Genomic DNA, 23,067 nt, shown 5'->3' on the forward strand with positions numbered 1-23,067 from the left:
TTTCTCCGCGCTACTCGTACGACTCAAATGGAAAAAAATACAAATAAATATAAAAACGTCATAACGAAGAAAACAAACTGTTTAACGGAAAATCCATTTTCTACGTTAGATAAATAAATTTACAGCGAGAACATCGACGATGGTAAAAGGTGACGACAACAGGCATTTTTTTAGCATCACTGCATGATCGTGGCTAAATATTATTTCCATTGCTCTTTATACATGTTCGTTGCTGCTTTCGATCGTCCATGAGAATTCATTGAATTTTCATTCTCCTCGTAAACCCACACACACACACACACACACACACAATCGAAAATTCATGCTTTCGTTCGGAAATTCGATTCGATTTTTAACCTTTTTTTGTTCCCCCAATATAATTTCTCAATCTACTCCACGTTGTAAGTCGTTTTTTCCGATAAAATTGACTACTGAAATGGGATGAGAGAAGCCCCCAAAATAAATGGGAACTCATTGAAGTACTTTTCGTCGATTCATCACAAAATTTTTCACGCCGGCTCGAATTGTAAAATAAATCAAAATCTTTGACAGCGAAGAAAGAAGCATGCATTTTCGAAAGGAGAATTTGACAAGTCGATGAATAATGGAAGTGCGTATCTCGAGTGCTCGATAAGTGTGTTAGAGCATGAATAATCTTAGTAAATGATTCGCTGTGTCCTGTTGATGTTGGTAGAAAATATTCGAGTGCGTGTATTATTTGGAGAAAGAAAGCTGAGCGCGTTGATAAAAGGGGAGCGAAGACCTCACGGGAAAGAGGAGCCGAATGGAGAGCTGGGGAGAAGTGTTTGATGCTTACCAAAGAAAATATATGAATATATAGCGTGGGAAAATTAGAGTCAGGTACGAAGTAGACACCCTCAAAAAATGCGTAGGTCGAAGAAGGTACAGACGAGTGAAACAATAAGATGAATTCGATAGCTTTATTTGTTTGTGTATTTTTATCGAAATGAATTTCCATAGAGTCTCGAAGAATCTTTATATTACCATGAACAAGAATTTCTATGAGCATCTTAGGTCAGTGAATTTCAATGGCTCTGGCACGCAAGAAAGAAGGAACGAAAAGATATGAACGTTTGTCATGACTCTGTTTACGACGAGTTGTCTGCACTCTTCTTGGAGCAATGTCGAGAGGGAAAAAGGAGGAAGAGGAGGAAAGAATGATATAGCGATTTTAAAGGTGAAATAATAATCGAGCAAAGACGTTTGGGAAGTGACAAGTGACCATGTGATTTCGATATTTCTCATAACAAGAGTAGTCGCGTAACGAAGAAATCTCAAGGGTGCGAATGCTTGAGGCTTCGTAGACGAAGGGATAGAAGCGTTTGTTGGCGAGAGAGAGAGAGAGAGAGAGAGAGAGAGAGAGAGAGAGAGAGCGAAAGAGAGAGAGAGAGCGAGACGATAAAGAAACGTAGTCGAACGAGAATAAATTAGGCAATTGACGAATCTATATTACTGACCTATGTCTTAGCCCCACTTTGAACTGATTGACTGTGCACACGTGTGTGTACTGTACATGCTAGATCAACCAGACCCAACGAGATACGACGTCAGAAAGCGAGTCTGTGTTAACGACGTTAGGGGATAAGCCAACGTCCAATCAGCAGAATCAGCAAGTTTGGTTAAATCAGCAAACAGCTTTAAACGAAGAGAGTCTATTTGGCACGAGCGATAATCGTGATAGCAACGAAGATTCTACCAGGGAAAATCGTAAAAGTCCTTATCAAATTACGAATAACGAAGAAACTGAGATAACACGTAAGACTTCACCGTGGAAGAGACAATTCAAGAGACAACTTAGCAGAGTCGATTTGAAAATCAAGCACACCTTCACACCTTCCGCATCCGCCGCCGCCGCAGCCGCAGCCGCAGCCGCAACGTCTTCGGCCAACAATGGGGTACTTGTATGATTTTATGTCAACAGCTTAAAAAAAAAAAACAAAACAAAACAAATAACAATAATCAAACAAATCCAGCACTACCAGCCTTACGATTTTATGTGTCGAGAGCTTATACCAAATCATTTGTCAATATTTCGGATTTCAATTTATCGAGACGATCACAGACGAACGAGCTTACGACGCGTTTCGCCTGTACTGACCACCACTTGACTCATCTCTTATTTGCGCGATACCATCGCTGCTGCTGTTGCTGCTGCTACAACGATAATAATGTCAAGCAAATACTAACACACACTGAGGGTGCACAAGAAAGTTTTTTTTTTTTTTTTTTTTTTTTTATTATTTTTTCCAGCATGAATCGGAAGCCGAGCTACGAATGCGTGCTTATAACTTCATTTACTTTTCATTCATTTACCTGCGAGGTTGTCCCAGCACACTGGTCGCGAGGGGGCTTTCATTTTTAAACGGTCTCTCGATTGATTTTCTTCAAGCTTTGTTAATGGAATTGCAGTAGAATTCATTCAAATGACAAATCCTCTGCAGCATTTTAACCCGAGAATTAACACTTGGATTTCGTTTTACATTGCAGCATGTCAGGCTAAAGACTATAATTATTCCACCCCTGCCAAGTTATTTCTTCAAATATTCCAGTGGAGGCATTCGTTTTCATTTATTTCCAATCACCAAATCTTCAATTATTTTCCTCCTCAATTACATCCCATTTCAATGAAACGAGTCTCTTTTCATCATTCTTATGACGCTGTTTCAAAATAACTCTTCAGAATACACGAAAGCCATTCGAGTCTTATGATCTTCGCAGCCCTTGAATATTCAGCCGATTGCTTTTATCTTTCAAATTATCATGTTAATTTCATATCTTCTAATTAGACTTTTTTTTTAAGGGTTAAATATGCATAAACGCTTTAGTGCTTCTTCCATTAGGGAGTTAATGTTCCGGTAGTTACTGACATACGGTATAGTAGACCTTTGAAGATGGCTTTGGAGATTCTCTCTGGAAGGGCTGTAGGAAAAATGTTTTTTTTTTCGTTGAGGTGCATGCGGAGTAAAGTTTAGTGAGAAGAGATAACCGAGGCAACTTGTCACGAAATTGTTCGGCTTTTGCAATGGTTATTTGATAGGAGAAAAAAATTTTCTCGACTTACCTTTTGTTTGTTCATCATATACTTTTCGTAGTTCAAACTTAGTGATTACGTTATAATTATAGTTTTCCATTGAAACACAAAAACCCGTAAATTCCACTCCAATAAATTGCTCAATTCTTCAGATATCGCGTATGAAAATGTTTATAAAAAAACGCGTATGATCAGCTATGTAAAAATAGACGAACGTCAGCCTCGGCTCTGTACTCGTTCGAACGAAGATTCATCAGCGTCAGGGACTCGTAGGAAAAGGGAGCGAAGTTTGAAGGAAAGATTGAAGGGTTTTGAAAATTTAGCCCTTAAACCTTAAACTCGGGAGCCGGAAAAGTATTTTTCTATAATTTTATCGAATTTTGATGTAAAACATAAAAATGTTAAAAAAAAAAATTAAAAACGTTGCACAAGTAAGTTGAAAAACGCCCCTTTTTTCGAGCCCCATTTTTAAGGTTTAATCGACGACTACGCGGTGCTGTAACGATCTCAATGAACTCGACGACAACCGCGAAAAGCTTTTGAGGATGTAATCGGGGCAGCGAGTGGCGAGGAAATGACGTATCACGGGGAGAGAGAAAAAAAGGGGGTTGAGGAAAAGGAGGAGGAGGAGGAGGAGGAGAAGGGCGGAGGGCAGAGGGAGAAAAGAAAGAAAAAAGTGGCACGAATGTGGGATGCTAGGGTAAACGTGAATTTAATTGAGATAAATAAGTAAGAATATACATAACGGGATTGCACAAAAAACAGGCGAGCAACAATCCCCAGCAGAAGCAAGCATCGTCGACGTTTTACTGCAACACATCGGAAGTACCGGAAACGTCGAGAGCGAACGAAGGAAGAGCGGAAACGGATACGTGCTCGTCGGCGGGACAGGCTTTTTCAGCGCAGCCGGAAAAAACGAGTCCCGAGAAGACTGGAACGGGAGCGACAGGGGGAGTCTCGTTGGTGGGATCGAGCGCAAACAGTAGTGGCGATAACGATAAGAGGAGAGCAGGAGGAGCAGGAGAAACGGAGGCTGTTTCGAGCCGATCGAACAGTAGCAATTACGACGTATCGGCAGTGCGACCGATCGATTTACCGTTGTTCGATGACGCCGACAAAATCACGGAAATGAAGAAAGTCGCTAAAGCCAAAGGCACCAAGACGCGTTTGTTGTCAGTGCCGAATATTAAGTATCAAAAGAACGAGGGACCTTTAAGTACGACGAGAAACGAGGATAACGCGGGGGTCGAGTCTTTTGCCGGAAATCTAATGAGGCGAATCAGTAAGTTTTTTCAAATCCAATGTAGCCAATTAGCAGAGTGTATTCAAACAAATGTACTTTTTCTTTTTCCATTTTTTTTTTACATGTTCTTTTTTCTTTACTTTTTCGTTTTTCGTTTTCGTTTTTTTTTTTTTTTTTTTTTTCAATTAGTAATATGCATAAATTACGTGTCATGTTAATCTTCCGTTGTTCTACTATTCTGCGCTCTTTTGTTCGTTCTGTTTTATCTGGATTAACATGCGAAAGTTTTAATGGAATAGAGCTCGTGTCTCTCGGAACTAAATAGACGTGGGATGTGTGCGAGTGAATATATACTAGTGCGTTATCGTTCTTATTAACAATGATGATGTTTTCGTTACTTTTCTTCTTCCTCTTCTTACTTCTGTCTGTCATAAGCATACGTGTATATGTACGTGTGGTATGTGAAATATTTAGTCTGATGTTTGCTCATTAAACTGACTCATTGATCGACCGGTAACGGTTTTTCGGGAGGGAAAGATCGAAGCTGCTACTCGCTGGTGTGTGTACCAGCGCGCGAGTATTTTCGAGCTCATTTTTTCTTTTTACCTTTCGTTTTAGTTTGCCTCAGGGGGGTGGGAGGGGTGGGAGGGGGCGAAAAATGTTGAGAAGAAAACTGTTGCGATGAGAGGGGAGGAAAAAATGACATTTACATTGCACAGCATCTCATCACTTGTTTGTCGTCGACAGAGCATGCGGCTGTGAAAATGTGTGTCTTTTTATTTAATCATCGTCACACTCGGCCCTTGGCCTCCCCCCGCCCACGTGGGAAGTACCTTAAACGCTCTCAGAAAATTCCGCTCCTCGGGGGGAAAGAACGGGGAGGGGGGGATTCGGAAGGGCGACTCGGATTGACAGCGGCCTCGGCTCGATATCCGACGAAAAAAGGGCCTAGGATGCTCGTAGATATTTTTCTTCGTGGAAAAATAAAAGCTCGAGATCCGGAGCGACGATTGGATGGCGAAAGAGAGGCGAAACGTGGAGAAGGAAAAATGTTGTGCGAGACGAGTGTGTAGAGTCTTAAATGAATAGTCAGTCAATCAGTTCGCTCGCCGGGAGTTCAACTGAAACGTGGGCCTCTCGAGTACTCGAACAAAAAGTATTTACGGGCCGGATTAAATCGATTTTAGTTCGAATCGTAAGATTAAGTTGCGAGTTAAATAACCGTGTTTGCCTGAGTTCCGAGCCGGCGAGGGCAGCCCGATTCTTGCTGCAGCTTCACTTTTTTTCTTCTCCGCTGGCGCAGCGAATAAGAGCAGCTCACAAATAATAGCGAAGCTGGACGAAGGCAAAGGTAAAACCGTATCGATTCGCCCGAGAGGCTTGGCCAAATCCTGTAATAACGAGGTCCGCCGAAGGAACGAAATTCTGATAAAGAGATGAAAGAGCGAGAGAGAGAGAGATAGAGAGAGAGAGAGAGAGAGAGAGAGAAACTGGGGGAGAGAAAGAAGCGCAGACGAGATGAAAGTCGATCGTGATTCTACAAATATCTTCTTTTTTACAGATATATGAAAAAATGGTCCGATTGTCTAGGAGAATCACGTTATGTTTGCAAAACTGGTACACGTTTATAAAGGTAAATTCGTAAAGAAGAATTACATTGAAAAGAGAAAAAAGCAGCAGGAAAAAAAAGCGCTAAAAACATAATAATAATTGAGCTCGTTACCAATTGATAATGCATCAGATTGCAGTGGTCGAAATTATCATGATAAACTATATGATTAATGAGCTAGGAGCTTTTACAAGTCTGCGTTTAGTTTAGCGTACCCTGTCCTGCCCCCTTAAAAAGCCTTTGATACACACGAACCCCACAGAGCCCCCTCACAATTTTCTGTGTTTTGCCAGGTTTGATGATGATGACCTTTTTGTTTGTTTTTTTTTTTTTTTTTTTTTTTTTTTCCTTAGGAGATGAACACACGATCTCGTTCATTTGATTGAATGTAACGCGAGTGGTCAATGATAGAGAAGAGTGCAGACATAATATGTGCGATCATGCGATTCAATATTATTCAATCTCGATTACGTACATATTTGTGTGACCGTTTTTTTGTTTTGTTTTTTTTTGTTTTTGTTTTTTTTTTTTAATTTATATTTTTTTCTCGATAGATCATGACCAAGATCAGAAGGCAAGAGTAGTGGATAGGCGATAATGCTAATAAGTGTGTAGAGGGTGCCTACTAACGTAGAAAAGTAGAAATTTGCTATGCAGCGTACGTAGTTTTTACATACTGATACATATACACCGTTACGACAAAGCTTTTGCTCCCCAAATATATCGACTGGATATATTCATTATTAACAATGAAATTATGAATCGCGATCTCCATTGTTTCTGTGAGGACGATACACTGAAAAAAAGGATTATATCTCGATAAGAATAACGAGAAATGAATCTGTCAAGTATCGCTTCTTTTCGACGAGATCATATAAATAAACATTCTGCATGCATTTACATACGTGAGTAGTTTTTTTATAATTCATTATTTTAGAGGTTTCATTTTTAATTATGCTCAAGTATTATCCACTTTTTCACATTATGACGTTCCAGTACACGTAGATTTATACTTTCATTGCTTTTGCAGCCTTCTCTCTTCTTTCATATCGTGTAAAGCCTTATCTCAGACTTTTATCGTTTTTTTACTTGAAAAATATAACTATTTTATATCTACGTAACATTGATAATATGCTGTGATTTTAATAACATTTATGATGGATAACGTTACACAGAGAACAGATTGTTTCAATATACCGACGGACAAAACTGTGTGATCTTCGTTTTTCTTGTGACCCCGCATCTTACATGATTGTTTTTCATTTTTTTTTTTTTTTGGAATTTTTCCTCTTTTTTTCTCCAACCACCAAATACAAGACCGTGAGGATATTGTACTAAAACACTTTTTCAGGTTCAAATCAATTTCGCGGTCTTCCCTGACAGCAAGTTTGATTCAGGTAAAATTAAGGTTTCACGAATTTTTCCGTTCACCGCCGAGAGAGAGAGAGAGAGAGAGAGAGAGAGAGAGAGCGAGTGTGTGAGAAAGAAATGAAGAGAGAGAATTTTTGGATAATTATACGTGGCAATGAGCGCTCTTTTCTGTTGATAAATTTAATTTTTTTCATTATTATTATTATTATTACTATTATTATTGGTATTATTCAATATTGAATAGGCCCGTGGAGCAAAAAACAAAAAAGCATCAGTGACGATACGAAAAATAATGGTGTGCTCGAGATTCCCCAGGTTTATCGAACTCCCAAATATTCGAAAGCATCACTGAGGCTTTTTGTATATTCCTGTCGCTGAATTGCATCAAGTTTCGATATACACATCGAACCAGTTACACAGCGCAATACCACGTTGCTTGTAGGATAATTTAGCTTAGAAATTTTGCTTACTCGATCTATTTTGTAATCCAGTTATATACTACCATCATGTTTATCGAAAAATTTATCACATTTTTATATTTCTTCGCCTTATTTTTTATATTTACATATATTCATTCGTACGTGTACTCCTGCATACCGAATAATCGTTGTGCTATTATGAAAAGCACTGTTGCACAGCAACGTTTTATTCGTTTTATCCAATGATCTATTAATTTCGTAAAACTTTTTATACATTTATCGTTATATTACTGTGTTTACAATACTGTTGGGTCTATGAAATTTCGAACTTTGGATACACGACACTCACACACATGGACACACTCTTATCGAGAGCTTGCTTCGGTATTAATTTATTAACGTTTGCCTCCTATGTATACACATATATGTACGAATGTAAATATACTAAATAATGCGTAGCTGGCAGTAAATGTTATCCATGGAATATGAAAATAAGCCAACACTCGTTACTCGTATTCGGTGTAGCATCATTGATGCGGCATACATATACGATGTGTATGTTAATGCATTTTACGTACATGTCCCAAGTTTATGGTGGGTAAAAGGTTGCCCTTCAAAGCTTTTTCGAATCGTTCCAAGTTGCTTGCACGTTATGACAATGCTAATGATAATAACAATAACAATAATGATAATAATAATAATAATAGTTGGAAGATTGTAATAGAGTTTCAAAGAAAATTGAGCAATCGGGTGGAATCGTTGATTTTTTTTTTCGAAGAGTCCATTCGCTTTTGTTTGTTTGTTTGTTTGTTTTTTTATCTCACGATCGATCACACACTTCAGTTACGAATGAAGATACTTTATTTTTCTACGTTGAAATTCGTCCCTTTCGCACCTCGGTATTGACTGACTGATATTCAAGACTCTGCAGCTCCATTATTTAGCGTAACTTTGGTGCAGGCAACGAAGATAATCGGTGAAAATCTCAAACTTTTCACCAAATGTACGAAGCCATTGTTATTACTGCTATCGGCCACTCGGACGTCGTGTAATTTACCCCTCGAAAGCACCTTTGGTTTAATAAGTTATTGCTATGACCCAGAACGAGATCGTGCGCCGCACGAGATCGATTATTCACGAGGCCCACTTTGCCTCTGTGCTTCGACCCTCAATTGTGTAATGAGATATTCGTCTCGTCGCTCTGCCATACAATTTATTAAATTCCGCTATATTTACTCGAATTTATCGTCGGGCCATCGATCAGGACGCGTATTTATTTCATGGAATTTTTCCTCCCTTTTAGGCAGCAATCCCGGCTCACTGCGGCACCACTTTTTACTCTTCGACCCCTTTTTACAGTCGTCTGGAGCAGTGAGGTTTTTACTTTTTACGATTCTCTCCGCTTCCGGGTTAATGGCTAAGCGATGCGCGAACTGCAGTCCTTGATCGTTACTCGGAAAAAAGGGAACAGCACTCTTGTTCGCTCCATTTTATATCGTGATCGTGCGATTCCTCGTTTACAGTTGTCTACCATTTTATTCGACTCCCTCTTACCGTGAATTCGCACAGTCGTATTTTTCTAAACGAGACAAATACTTTTCAGTCCATACGATCTATTCGTACCGCTTTCCAGGTGACTCTCCGTCTGAAACCCCAACGTGAAATAATCATTTAACAGATAAAAATAGCATCATGCAAAAAGACGTCCCGTGAAAGGAAATTTTCAACTCATCGACTCGTGAAAATAATATTGAAAAAAATCGCATTATCGGATCTTTGAAGTAGCAAAATTTCTCGTTTGAGATAAAAGTCCAAACGAAAAAAAAAAAAAACCAAACCAAAAACGTCAATTTCGATTCGAGAGAAAAATGACAACGAAAATAAAAATTCAAGAAAATTTGGTATTTTTTCATATTAAAAGATGTTCGATTTGAGGTTAAACGTGAAAAAAAAAAAAAACCCCGAAATGTGTAGAGAAAAGCGATGCTATATTTGACATTTGAAATGATTTGTAGATGAACGGGATGTGCGTATCGCCAACGGCCGGAAGGAGTGTGATGAGCGTTAGTGGTGGTGGTGGTATAGTTGGTGGTGGTGTTGGTGGTGAAAAAAGTGATGACGGGGATAGTAATGACGGGAATATAGTCGGGTCACGTGGGAGTGGCGACGGTGGTCTTTGCGGCGATGGTAGTGGTGGTGGTGGAGGAAACGTAATGCTGCGGCATGTGTCAAGAAATGCGAGTAACAATCAGAGCGATAACCATTACGTTGGGAATACATCGGGGAGCAATTACGATGATGGGATGACAGTTGGTGGTAGCGTATCTTACCGCAAGGCTGCCACGGATTCTGGACTGCGTCACTCGCGGCCTCACGGTATTCGAAAATTACAAAAATGCCTGAGCACCACAATCAGCAACTACGAAGGAGAAGGTTCGAGCTCTGGCAGCTTTTCGGCAAGCCACGTATTCCATCCCCAAAGCAGTCTCGATATTCGCAACCTCACTACGACCACTCCCCAGGCTTCTTTGACCTCCCAGTCGATCCTCACCAGCGTCAGACAGTATAGCAGCTTTGGTAGTACAACATGCCAAAATTACTTTCAAAAAGAACCACTCAATCTGCAACGAGGTCAAATTAACTTGAAAAAAAAAAAAAAAAAAAATCAAGAATTATACAAAAAAAAAATATTCTTCTGTGTGCTATCTCTACTTTCTCTATGAATCGTAGAAACTCTCTTCACCGGATGCGTCTTAGCTTTTTTTGCTCTCTTCAATCACCATCTTCTCCTCTCTTATCTATCGCCTTCCACTCTTTGACAGAGCAAATTCTCTATCACGAATAATAATACTGTTAAAACGTGTGTGTTCTCGAGTCAGCGAATCATCGTCGTCGTTTTTCTCTTCGTTTACATTATTTCGTAATTTTTTATTACTCGTCGCGACGACCTCATTTTTAACACTCTTTTCAGCAAATCTCTCCGCCGGGCAATGAGAAAAGACATCGATATTGCAATCTCAACTCGATTTTTTATCGGCTCGTTTTTTCATACAGTTTGGGACTACCGATCGAACGTGCATCTCATTTGACATCAATTTTTCGAAAACTTGCCTCCCGAACGCATTTTTTTGTGGTCACAACGAATTTTGAAGTTGCAGCAAACCAACGAGAATTATGACCTTTCAGTCACACTATTTTCGAGTTAAATTTTGAAAAAGAGAAAATTTGTTGTCATTGTGCCGGAATATATTTCAACTCGAAAGAATTTTTCAGTTTTGAAAAACTTCGAGTATCATTCGAATCTAATGTCGTTTTTTTTTTTTTTTTAAATCAAGTTTTCCACTGAAATGGAAATCAGTGTGAGATTTTCGTTTGAACATTTCGAGTTAAATCACACACGCAGCAGCACCACGAAATTACAAAAAATATGAGAAATCCGATGATGAATAGTAAAAAAACACGACAGTTCGCACTCGTTTATCTACATTGTTGACATTGTTCCTCTTTGTCTGTCTCTATCCTTCTCTCTCTTCTGTGACTTATTGCGTGGAAACTGGCACAATTTGAGGCTCGAAGTTCTAGTTGTAATATCAAAGCACAGCATTTGAGGTGATGATTTCTCGATATGTCTTCGTTTCTCTTCTCTATCTCTCTCTCTCTCTCTCTCACACACACCCATTTTCTTTCTCTCTCTCTCTCTATTTCTATCTTTGCTCTGCCTGTCTAATAGCAGCATATATTTCGCTCTCGCTATGAATCTCGATCGGATCCACAGCCACACTTTCACAATAGAACGAAATACAAAGCAGCAAACGCTCGCGTTAAAAACGAGTCCGACGCGAAATAGCGCGTGCCAGGAGCAATCCGTCGCAATGTCAACGAGCTTTTGTCCAAACAAAGAAAAAATACAACATGGTTAGGTTAACCCGCGTTTTTGTTCTCATTAAGATCTCCAACCTTCACAATTCTAGCTGCGCGACGTTGTACTTCTACAAATAACAAAAAAAAAGAAACTCGTCATACTCACGAACGAAAAAAACGACAAAACACGAACTCGAGAACAAATAAAAAATTGAGCATGTGCATGCACCAGTGTTCTAGAGTGACAACAATCGCCCTGACATATCACTGCGCATATATTTTTTAGTTCACCAAATACCCACCAAGCCACACTCGTTACAAGGGACGCTGCAAACATGGCTACGAGTCAACGTATATATTTTGTTCTCTCTTCGCGCATATATACAGCATTCAAGAAACAAAGCATCAGCATTGTTTGGAAAACAACACGATTAAACGTTTTAGGCCCTGACGGAGCGTCGAAGGACGAATAACAAAGATGCTTTACACCGTTCAAAGACGAATCAAAATTATATTCACCGCCACTGACAAACAAAAGAAAATACTTTCATATGTCAACCGTTTTTCACTATTCAAAGCACACACATCAAAGAATTCCAAAGACTTTTATATCTGATCGAGTGAATGCGAATGTTACGAAACGAAATAATTTTAAACAAGATAAAATCATAACACATTATTATTATTATTGTTGTTGTCGTTGTTGTTGTTATTTGTGTTTTTGATGTTCTTCTTTCTCCTCGTTCTTGTTGTGACTGTGCTATTTACTATACTAACTGTAATCGTACTGAAATTCTTGTCAAGCAATAATGATCTCTCTCTCTCCAAAAAAGTTTTGAAAAAAAGAAAAACGAAACAAAGAAAAAAAAAAAAACAACGGAATCATAATAAACTGTTGAGAGATGCATCTGAAATTGTCTCACGCATGCTTCGTAGACGAATACACTTTGGCGATGAATCGCACCACGATATTTAATCTTTTTTTATTACTTTCCAAAATGCTGGCCGGATAGACAAACTCGAGAGCTCGTTTCAACGATCTCGGAGCTCGAGTATGTCCTCACTCGAAAATATTGCCACTGAAACCATCAGCTGCCTTACATTTGCCGATTCCTACACGAAGAAAAGTGGTACTTTATTGTTTACGAATTTCACTCTATCATTCGAAATATTCGGAAATATCGTCAAATAATAATAATAATAATAATAATAATAATAATAATAACATCGCCTCTTCTTTCAGACGCCAACACTTTACCAACTCTGTGGATTGGCGGGTCTGTGGGTTCGATAAAAACTATCGTGTTTAACCCCCCTGCGCCTGAGGAACGTACCGTTCAGCCTGTGATTATTTCTACATGTAGTGAGTACTGAATTTATCGAAATTGTTTAATCCTCCACTCGAAAGGCTCGTTGGGATAATTGGCAAAAAAAATCGTTTTCACAGATGGATCATCGTTTAAGTTGAAAGGAAGCATTTTGACCATGTCTTTCTTGGATTGTAACGGAGCCCTCGTCCCATATTCTTACGAATCCTGGAAGGACGAGAATTCTGATAGTAAAGACCGTAGCCGTACGTTGGATTTTAAAACTTGTTATTACGATTGTTGACAATTGACAAACGCACGTCGATCGAAAGACGAGCTTTATCAAATTTCGAAATCTCAACGTTATTTTTATTGGAATTTCTTTTTCGGATTAACTGCGAACGAATTTGCTTCTTTTCACAATATCAATCGAGATGAAAAAAAAAACGTGAATTAATACAAGCACAGAAATAATATTTTTGACAAAACTTAATCATTTTCGCACGAAGCGTGTTTTTAACTGACGCTTAATGTGTGTCTGGTCGAAGGGAGCCAAGGAAAGATTGGAAACAGCAGAATGTCTCCGCTGCTGAACGCTCAGGTTTCAAGTGGCGATGGTTTTGAGGATCGCCAATTTGTTGTACTGACATCGGAAAAGCAGGCCAGAGTTGTCGCTCTACCTTCACAAAACTGTGTCTACAGGCAACAGCTGGCCGAGACACATATCGTGATTAAAGCTGAAATCACATCACTCAAAGGTAGCGCAGAAAAGGACGTCAATTTATCGACTCTCCGAACAACAGATGAGCCATCGAAAAAGTCGTTCGTTCGACCGACATTTTCATTTTCACACTCTCTGAGGGATTTCTTATTTCGTTTTAATTTCATTTCATTTTCTTCATCACTGTTAAAAGACACGAGAAAAAACGAGGATTGAACAGTTCGTTCAATTGGTCATTTTTTATATTTCAGATAGCGTTTGTCTCGTGTGCTATATTTCGAACGGTCATATAGCGATATACAGTCTACCTAGTCTCAGGCCATTGATAGACGTTGATTTTCTACCACTGTTAGATCTAAGGTAAGCAAAAGCTTCGTTCTCTCGATTCGTTACTTTTTATCTCTCGTTCAATAAACTTTAGCCTTATGTGTACATAAACATAACGAACTTCCATAGAGAAAAATAAATCTTTTAAGCGATTAAAACGTTATTCGCACTATATTGGTACGGAGTATATTGCACTTTGAAAATTTACGATTCATAGAACGCTTCGAATAAAATGAACATTATGTTTCTATTTATATAAATATATACATATATAAATAATACCAAGGTTAAACCATACATGAACAAATCATTTGTAAAATACATAAAACATTTGGCATAAGGCCTCGATACAATTAGTTATCTTTTTCTAATATTGCTGGCTTGTTATTATCGATTTTCAGCCAAAGCGATTTTAAGGGCATGTGAAACTTTATATTCTCTTCTCTACTACACATAATGCACACTACTCGTTAACCCTTAATACGCTCGCCAGGCATGCCGATCATGTAGAATATTTATTACTACTCGAGCACCGTTTATGTCGCACAGAATATTTTTCTGCGCTACTTTCATTCGTCTCTCATCAGAGATTAAAGTAATGAAAAATTGAATATTACTTTCATCGATTACCGTTCACGGTCGTTCTCAATTCTTACGCAAAACATTAACAATACTAAAAAACATGAACAAACATGGCTTCGCCTTCGGTTTAGCTTCGTTTCATAATTAATAACATTCTTTCTTGAATTGCGGTAGTTCCAACTTTACGTAATACTTGAATAAATCTATTTTTATTTTGAAGTTTTTTATCTTTGTGCAGTTAAATTGAGTCTTGTGTGAAAAAATTTTGACAATTTTCATCGTAGGGCGATAATAAAATGTAGTTGGCAGTTTAGAAAATTGTTGGTACGGAAATATACAAGGTAAAATGACAATTTTTCCATTTCGAATATATTTCTTCAACAAATCTTTCGTGTTTTTCTGGAAAAATGATTTTCTACTTTTCTGTTTATTGGAAAAAGTACGTTATATTAAAAACGACTTTAATTCGTATTACTTCGTTGATGATACAGTGCGAAATGACAATGCTGCTTCCACCGTGATGACTAAAGGGTCTTAAGGGTTAACACGAAGCTTAAATAATAGTGAAAAAAAAGAAAATTGAAAAATACTATCCAGTCTAAACCTTGCGAACGGGTAAATACGCTTCTTTCTACTTTTTCTGTGATTTCTAACAGTTTTCAGACTACAAAACACGGCATTGTAGACCCCATGTTGTCCATATGGGGTCATCAACTCTTTGTAAATGGCGATACCGATCAGTAAGTCATATGAATAAAAGCTCACTCGTTGTTCCTAAGCAACTCCTAATAATCACGATTTTACTCATTTTTTTATCATTTTTTTATCATCTTTTCGTCGCCGCAGCTTCAATCAAAACTGCTATTTACTGAGTGTCTTCTTTCCAACTGTTACAACTCTTTTTTCCTTTTTTTTCTCTCCACATACCTCGCTTTCATCTGTTTTTCTTCAATAAGATTTTTCTATCTCTTTTCTTCTTCTTCTTCTTCTGCTTCTAAATCTTCTAAATCTTTATTCTTATTCTTCTCAGTCTTATTTATCCAAAACCGATGCATTCGTTGACTCGAAATGGGAAAGACACTAACACCCAATTGACGAATAAATCATTGATAATTGATTGTAAATAAATGTTTTATTTGAAAATAATGTTGAAACGATCGAAAGGTGGATGTGACCGGAAGGTGAGTGTGTCCGCAAGAATAAAAGGTTTTATTCGCTCTCTTACATCGGGCAATCAACGACGTATAAAACGCTTCGAATTCGTGGAAATGAAAAAATAATACATTTATAGGGATTATCTTAGACGCACAACTTTTTAGGCAATAACTGAAGTTTTGCTCGGCACTGCAACCTGGACGAATGCATGGAAACGAAAAATTAAATCACCCACATCACAGCTCTCGTGACTCAATGATTGCACTCTGAAAAAAATTCGAATTTTTTATCCTTCCAATCTCGCAATTATCTCGTTACAGAGCTCAGCTGATTATGCTTAACTTTCTGCGTTTCTCAGCAAATTTAACACTGTACAAATAAAATCCACTTTTAACTTGAATCCACTCGACAACTGTACTCAGCGCGTTAATTCACATTTTTTTGATGTGCGCTGAGGAAGCAGTGAACCGAAGAATGGGTGTCAGGTCTATCCCGTTCTCGTGTACCGATTGTTTTGACGAATTTCGTTGATTAAATTAGCAAGCTAAAAATGTCTGCACAGGTATGAAACGGAGAATAATTGTTCTGGGAATAAATGAAAATATTTTTTTTTACAGAATCGCGAAGACGATTTGCTTGAGCAATCGAGGTCACGCTTTGTATCTCTCTTCGCCTACGGAGATCCAAAAATTCACGGTCTCCACAGAATTTTGGTGAGTGCTGCTGCTTCCCTGCAATTTTCCTCTTCGCGTTCCTCCCATTTTCCAGTGGCTTTTACTCCGGAAAGGAAAATGAAATTTTCACTCGATCTCTCACATTTCTATCGGATATTTCATTTCGTTATTATTTTAGCTCCGAACTGACGGAAATGATGGGAGATTTGTTCGTTGCTCATGACATGCCAGAACCCCCCAAAGAGAGTTTCTTCAAAGGGCTCTTTGGCGGTGGAGCTCGAAGTTTGGACAGAGAAGAATTGTGTAAGTACACGTCGAGTTTCATCGTCAACGGGAAATTCCGCTTTGGGAGCCCCGACTTCTATACAGTTGTTCTCGTGAATTCGTTTCAACCTAGCGATTTGCAACGAGCCTGTAAGAAATTTGCTCAACTTTCGAGTTTCCCGACTGTGCAACGTTAAAATAATACTAATCAAAAGTCAGTAGACTCAATTGTCAGAAATAATCGTGCGACGGATCGTCGGACGTCAACTTCCAGTGGTACGAAATAAATTCGTTTTGTCTTCAGAATTTTTTCAATTACAATGAATTTCATTATTTTATTTATCATTAAATTTCCAACTCGTTAGAGGCAAAATAGGAAGAAGAAAAACTGTTGATTCAATCAGTTATAACGAAGAGAATAATTATTTGCCAGCTTGTTGACCAATCGCAAATTCTAACATTGTGGAACAGGAAAATTAGTTCGATCGACTGAAATGTTTGTTCGCGGTTTCCATTACGATTCGCTGCTTTCGCGTGTCTCGTGTTTCGCCATTAGACTCTCAAATGGCGGCAACTAGGAAGGTGAATCAATAGCGCTATTAATCATTGACTAACAAATTGATGTAAATGAATGATGATGTTTCGCAGTCGGTGAATCGAGCGGTCGAGCTTCGCGTACGGTAGCGAAGCACATACCAGGACCGGATGCCCAAACGCAAGCGTTGCGTGAGCGAGTTTCAACGGCTACGGGTGACGTAGCGATGGCGCATCAGATGGTGATGGAAAGGGGTGACAAATTATCCCAGCTGGAGGAGAGAACGGCTCGTATGATGTCGGAAGCAGAGAATTTTTCGGGTTCTGCACACGGGCTCATGCTCAAATATAAGGATAAAAAGTGGTACCAGCTATGAGGATGTCATCCGTGCGATTATTATCAGTGGAATGATAATAGAATGAGAATTATTGTAACTTAGCATATTCGCGACGAACCCACACATACACACGCAATTACACATACACACATACACACACACACACACACACACACAAAACACAAACTCGTGAATAATATCGTATAAATTACAAATAGTTACGAAACCTCGAGGTTTCAACACGAACGTGCATTTTACCCGCGCAGACCCCAAGACTCTATAACTCTATACAACACTATACGCACATGAATTTAACGAAACGAAAAGCAAAAAAATTAACAAAACGAAAGAAACGATGGAAAAACGAAAAAAAAAAAACCCAAAAAAAGAAAAAAAAACAAATAAGCAAAAACAAAAAAAAATAATAAAAATGAAACAAAATTGCATCAGAGTAGAGTAAAACGAGATGAAAAACAAACAAAAATGTTGTATACTTCGATGAGAAACTCGGCGCGGGTGCTATCGTGGTTGTTATTAGTTATTGTCACTATTACAATGATGAAAGAATGCCGATGATGACTACTATTATTATTATTATCAATACTATCATTATCATTATTATAACTATGTTTACCGATTAATTATCATTGCTATGAAGATTCTATGATTATCATTGAATAATCTTACCAATATATATTATATATACATATGTATGTATATGAGTACATACATATTGTATATACACATATGTATATATGTATATAGTCGCACGCACACAGCTACGCAAAATGAAAGATGAAGATTAATTAGCGAACGAGAGAGAGAGAGAGAGAGTAAAAGGTGGAAAGAGCGAGGAGGGGAGGGGGGCAAGGAAACATACAAAACACACGATACACACGCGTAACCACGTTTGATTTGACGGTTTAACGAGCATACTATTACATATATACACGAGGTTAAGAAAAGGAAAAGAATTGGGTATGAAAAGATTTTTGAGGAGCGGGATAATGTAATTTCAATGTACGAGATGTAAAAGTCAATATAAGACGAGTTTGATGACTTTTTTTTCTTTCATCATTTCTAATGACGCTCGTCGTTGATTAATTCGGACGTCCTGTGACTCAAACACTAACTAATAGTATTAAAAGATGAGGAAGAAAAAATGAGGGAAGATAAATGAAGAAGAAAAAAAATTATTATTCGTCTTGCGGGTCTCAGCCGATTAGCGGCGTCGTGAGAAGGCGCGAAAAGATGAAGCGAAAAAGATAAAAAACAGAACAAAAAAAATTTTACAAAAAGGGAACTTTTATTCATTGTTATCTCAACTGGATTGAGATCAGAGTTTAATTGATTAACTTGGTTTTCCAATGACCAACTTAAATGATGAGAAAGAAAAACACAAAGCTGAAGAAGAGAAAGAGGGTGGAAACAAAGTTTTTAAATATAAACGAGAACGTAGGGGAAAAAACTGAGAGCACCTCTTCGTTTACTCGCAAATGGGGAAATAAATAAATAAATAAATTTAACAACAGAGAAGGGTGGAAACAAACAGGAAGCACAACAACCGCAAAGACGCTGTTCCGAATGCATTGACAATAAAAAATGTAGTCTTCGTAGTCGATGAAACACAAAATAATTGGCAATGATATACCAACTCTACATTTTAACAGCTCGTTTTGAAAAAAAAAAACTTGAAAATTTAACAAACTAAACAAACAAAAGCCGACGGCGCGTCAATGCAACAATACAGAAACAATTTTATGCGAATTGAGGGAGAGCAAACGGAGTATCGAAGAGAGTTGTAGTCTATAAGAAACGTAGTAATCGCTAGACGTGTTATGTATATAACAATGTCAAAATGGTAGTAAACAAAAAAAACTGTACGTTATGGGAAAAAGAAAGAAAAATATGAAAACGAGAACAAAAAAAACAAAAAAAAACCAAAAAAACCTTGAAAACAGCAACAGAACGTTAATTTGAGATGTCTTGTGAGCTAAACGCTAATCCTGGTATAAGTGACGAATTTAACTGAATTTATAGTGCACGCAATATAAAGGGCAAACTATTGTACTTGTACTATATGCATAAAATAGATTACGTAATGACAATATATAATAAATTCGATTGAATTAAATCGAGGCTCTGAATCATGGTACTTCTTCCATAGCAATAAATGTATAGTCGATGTTGATGATATAAAGAAGAAAAAAACAAGAGATTTACGCACCAACACACATACACATGAAAACACTGACACACGCAGAGACACGAAAAAACGTACCAAAACAGCACTCGTTGTAAACACGTGATCGAAATGGCAAAACATGCTTTTCCGAGCTGCAGTGGAAAAAGAAAAAAATTCAGATGGAAAAAAGCGTTTTCAAAGTTACTTAAAAAGATAGCATACATTTTTCTTGGACAATATTCAATTATTCAATATACTTAGTGTGTCAATTGTGTATAGTAGAGGATTTTTCAGTTCCAATAATAGTACAAACTTACAGCGTTAAAAAGAATAAAACAAAATTAATATTGAATCGTTGTAACGAGAAAAGGGGTATCGTGAAAAACAACATAAAAAAAACACTGAGCTTCATTCGTTAGTTTTTGTACGAGACAATGAAAAAAAGAATAATTGGCCAGCGCGATAACACAGAAAGCAAATGATAATTCTATGTTTTTTCGATTATTTGTTCGTCACGAGGATGTATACCTCATGGATAAGTGGAAAAAAAAGCAACATAATGATTAACTCAATATCAATTTATCTACGAATTAGCAGACATCGCTATAGTTATCGGTAGATGATAATGAAAAATAAAATGAAAACAATAAATGCTTCCTCAAAGTGCATTCGTAACGCTTTTTTTTCTTTACTTATTTCAATAATTTGATGGCGCCCAAATTCCTAAGGATTGAGAAAAAAGGAACGCTAGTACACGGAATTCATGAAAATATGATTTTTATGTCGAAACCCCTCGGGCGTTTATAAAAATACATAACTTATGAGCTACACGTAATCGGTGGTAAAAAATCGTTTTTTTTTTAATTTAAAATTCTTGACGATGTCAATCTGAACTACCGCGGTGTGTAACGCCTGACGCAATTTCCACAACAAAAGTACATATCGAAGTGTGTATATGACGAGTTTAGTGAAGAGGTAACAGCTGCTGCCACTTGGTGAACATTCATTTCCATCAATCGTCGTACGTATGATTCAAAACAGGCCTTTCCACACGGACAGAATTTTGCACCATCCAAATATTCTACCAGAGTCAAAGGAACGGTGCTACTGTCATAACTGATTCTGCACAGAAAATTTTTTTTATTTTTCACCAATATGCATGTTGAAATTCATGTGTTACGCAATTTCACCTCAGATTTACTACTGAACGCGCTGCAATTTCAGTCAATTTAGGAACACCCTCGATATGATTTTCGTTCAGCCGCGGTTGCCAACCAAAAGGGTTCGATGATAGGTTGAAGTCTTCCACATGTAAATTCAACATGCTCCCAGGCAAACAGTCCAACAAGTTCCTCTTGACATTCAAGAACTTCAAGGACATCAAATTTCCCATGCTTTGCGGTAAGGTTCTCAATAAATTATCAGTCATTTTTAGGGTCACCAGCGAACGCAATCGTCCTATTTGACTCGGCAGGTGAGATATCTATTGAAAATTCCAAAGAAATATAATATAGATTTTTTTCTAGGAACAATAGCACATTGTAGCTTGGTCATTTTATCATATTAAAAATTAAGATTCCTCTAGTCATCTTGCAACATTTTTTTTCCTTGGAATATTTTAGTTAATGTAAACTTGAACATTTCAACTCATGCAATCCAACTGATTTGAGAAGTAATAAAAGCTTGTTGGTCTGTTCATCAAAAGGTTTCTCCAATCTTTCGTTCATGTCATTGTACTGGCATCCCATAACTTCGAGTTGCGGAATGGCTTAAAATGGAAATTTTTTTTTAAACTGAACTTGATTTAATCCAAATTTGTATTTTTTTTCCAAAGGGTTCTGGTTTGCAAAATGATGAAAGACAATGAGTATGTCTTTAGAGAAAAAAACCATAGGATTGGATAGCTTACCTCGTTAGAACTGATGTCCAACAATTTTAAGTTTTTACGAATGTTTGTCCCATCCAGCCAAGTGGATTTGGATGACAAATCAAATTTCAAACGGTTAGAAGCAAGATGCAATTCTGTCAAGTTTGGTAGAGTGCCAAGTTCATTGGGTAGACTAGATAATTGATTTTCACTAAGATCCAATATCTTTAAGCTTTGTAACCTAAGAATTTGTCGGTCAAATGATTTTCTTTCCAATTTAGCCAAATGCAGAATTTCAGTTGTTCTAGGAAACCCTTCTAAAACAGGATAGTCTGCTTTTTTGGTTATTACTACTTTAGTCTTTTGGGTGGTAAAAGTTTTTGGATTCATGTTGGAGACGGAGAGAACAGCAGGATCAAGTTTTTTCAGTAAGCCAAGTTTGAGTACATGAAGAAAGCTTTTCAATTGTACAACGTCACTCTGAATAATTAAATCATGAGGCGGTTCTTTTAATCTGATTGTTGCTTTCCCATCATTGACGAATTTCGTAAAAATTTTTTCGATGTTGTCGTCGATCTGAAAGTTTAGCACTGCAATAAATACAAAATGTTTTCTTTGTATTTAAATAATCATTATTGGACCTTAATTTGTTTTTACCTTGTACTTTGTTCCTAATTTATTTGTCATTGTCTGCAAGAACAAAACAAGCTCATTGTTTTTTACAGTGGGTCTCGCAATTGTTAAACACCCACGTTGACCTTTTTTCCTCGAACGAATATTAATCGTAGTGAGCAGTCGACAATGAACCTCGACATTACACATAAGTTTCATTTTGAATTAGAAACTCTACACAATTACTGTAGAACACCATTAAATGTTTGAACAATTTTTACGTCTGTTTACATTTATTCACGAATCACCGAATACTGAAATGTTTGGTTTTGGACAACGAACATGGATCCTCATAGAAGTGTACTTCTTACGGACTGCTTGGCCCCACTTTTTTAGTGGCTAGCGCGGCCGAGTAATGTCGCTACTATCGACCGGTTTTAAGGGCGGGTTGTTCCAACTTCTAGGTAAGCCTATTTGACAGTTAAAGGTTTACAAGTCAATGCTTTTACCCGCCAGATAAACTACCTAGAAGTTGGAACAACCCGCCCTTAAATGATAAACCACGAGACAGGTAATACTTGCTAATTATATTTATTCTGTCGTTATTAATAGTTCTTAATTGCCAGAAGGTAAGAGACAAAAGAAAAGGTGGCTGGTGCGCGCCAAAACCGCACGCTAATTCCTTGCCACTGCTACAACTGTATAGCGGCTAAGAAAGGCGAGAAATTCTTCGTGGCGAAATGTCTTAGTTCTCCGCACTGCCGTGGCGGCGTGAGCGAGGCTACCGCCTCGCGCGCAAGCTGGGTGGTCTGGGTACATTCGACTTGGATGCTGACAGCGTTAGGCCTGCTACACACGGGGCGGGTTGTTCCAACTTCTAGGTAAGCCTATCTGACAGTTAAAGGTCTACAAGTCAATGCTTTTACTCGCCAGATAAGCTACCTAG

General features: G+C 37.8%; 2 protein-coding genes and 1 long non-coding RNA gene across 15 annotated transcripts in view; 1 reads left to right on the forward strand and 2 right to left on the reverse strand.

The window, feature by feature from the left end:
- Positions 1-19,591, forward strand: part of Tomosyn (syntaxin-binding protein tomosyn) — a 41,458-nt gene extending 21,867 nt beyond the window's left edge. Inside the window, exons 13-23 of one of the 13 annotated variants that reach the window (XM_043420004.1) lie at positions 1,542-1,916; positions 3,818-4,334; positions 12,560-12,685; positions 12,799-12,918; positions 13,003-13,128; positions 13,411-13,620; positions 13,835-13,943; positions 15,149-15,232; positions 16,265-16,360; positions 16,500-16,624; positions 17,234-19,591. In XM_043420004.1, coding sequence (XP_043275939.1) covers positions 1,542-1,916; positions 3,818-4,334; positions 12,560-12,685; positions 12,799-12,918; positions 13,003-13,128; positions 13,411-13,620; positions 13,835-13,943; positions 15,149-15,232; positions 16,265-16,360; positions 16,500-16,624; positions 17,234-17,496 — 2,151 coding nt within the window. In that variant the 3' untranslated portion in view covers positions 17,497-19,591. Of the gene's footprint in view, positions 1-109; positions 150-1,541; positions 1,917-3,817; positions 4,335-5,856; positions 5,929-7,255; positions 7,302-9,709; positions 10,272-12,559; positions 12,686-12,798; positions 12,919-13,002; positions 13,129-13,410; positions 13,621-13,834; positions 13,944-15,148; positions 15,233-16,264; positions 16,361-16,499; positions 16,625-17,233 lie in introns of all 13 variants that reach the window. The other 12 variants (XM_043420005.1, XM_043420010.1, XM_043420011.1 and 9 more) reach the window with 12 other exon arrangements.
- Positions 7,134-11,796, reverse strand: LOC122411295 (uncharacterized). Its single transcript, XR_006261140.1, has 3 exons — positions 10,407-11,796; positions 10,025-10,315; positions 7,134-9,339 (listed from the first exon to the last, which is right to left on the reverse strand). It is a non-coding gene; the product is annotated as an uncharacterized lncRNA (long non-coding RNA).
- An 811-nt stretch (positions 19,592-20,402) lies between the features above and the next one.
- Lrr47 (Leucine-rich repeat 47) lies at positions 20,403-22,471 on the reverse strand. The gene is made up of 4 exons (XM_043420019.1): positions 22,167-22,471; positions 21,552-22,085; positions 20,833-21,125; positions 20,403-20,764 (listed from the first exon to the last, which is right to left on the reverse strand). The coding sequence occupies exons 1-4, from the start codon at positions 22,338-22,340 to the stop codon at positions 20,536-20,538; spliced, it is 1,230 nt and encodes a 409-aa protein (XP_043275954.1). The 5' UTR covers positions 22,341-22,471; the 3' UTR covers positions 20,403-20,535.
- Between the last annotated feature and the right edge of the window lie 596 nt (positions 22,472-23,067).

Source organism: Venturia canescens, chromosome 5 (assembly GCF_019457755.1).
Source record: "Venturia canescens isolate UGA chromosome 5, ASM1945775v1, whole genome shotgun sequence".
Lineage (NCBI taxonomy): Eukaryota > Metazoa > Arthropoda > Insecta > Hymenoptera > Ichneumonidae > Venturia > Venturia canescens.

Bases quoted from the DNA above. Each gene is read 5' to 3' on its own strand.
- Lrr47 (XM_043420019.1), bottom strand. From the start codon at position 22,340: ATGAAACTTATGTGTAATGTCGAGGTTCATTGTCGACTGCTCACTACG. The intron at 22,086-22,166 runs GTAAAAACAAAT...CTAAACTTTCAG, and splicing joins AATTAGGAACAAAGTACAAG to ATCGACGACAACATCGAAAA. The intron at 21,126-21,551 runs GTAAGCTATCCA...AATTTTCAATAG, and splicing joins TGGACATCAGTTCTAACGAG to ATATCTCACCTGCCGAGTCA.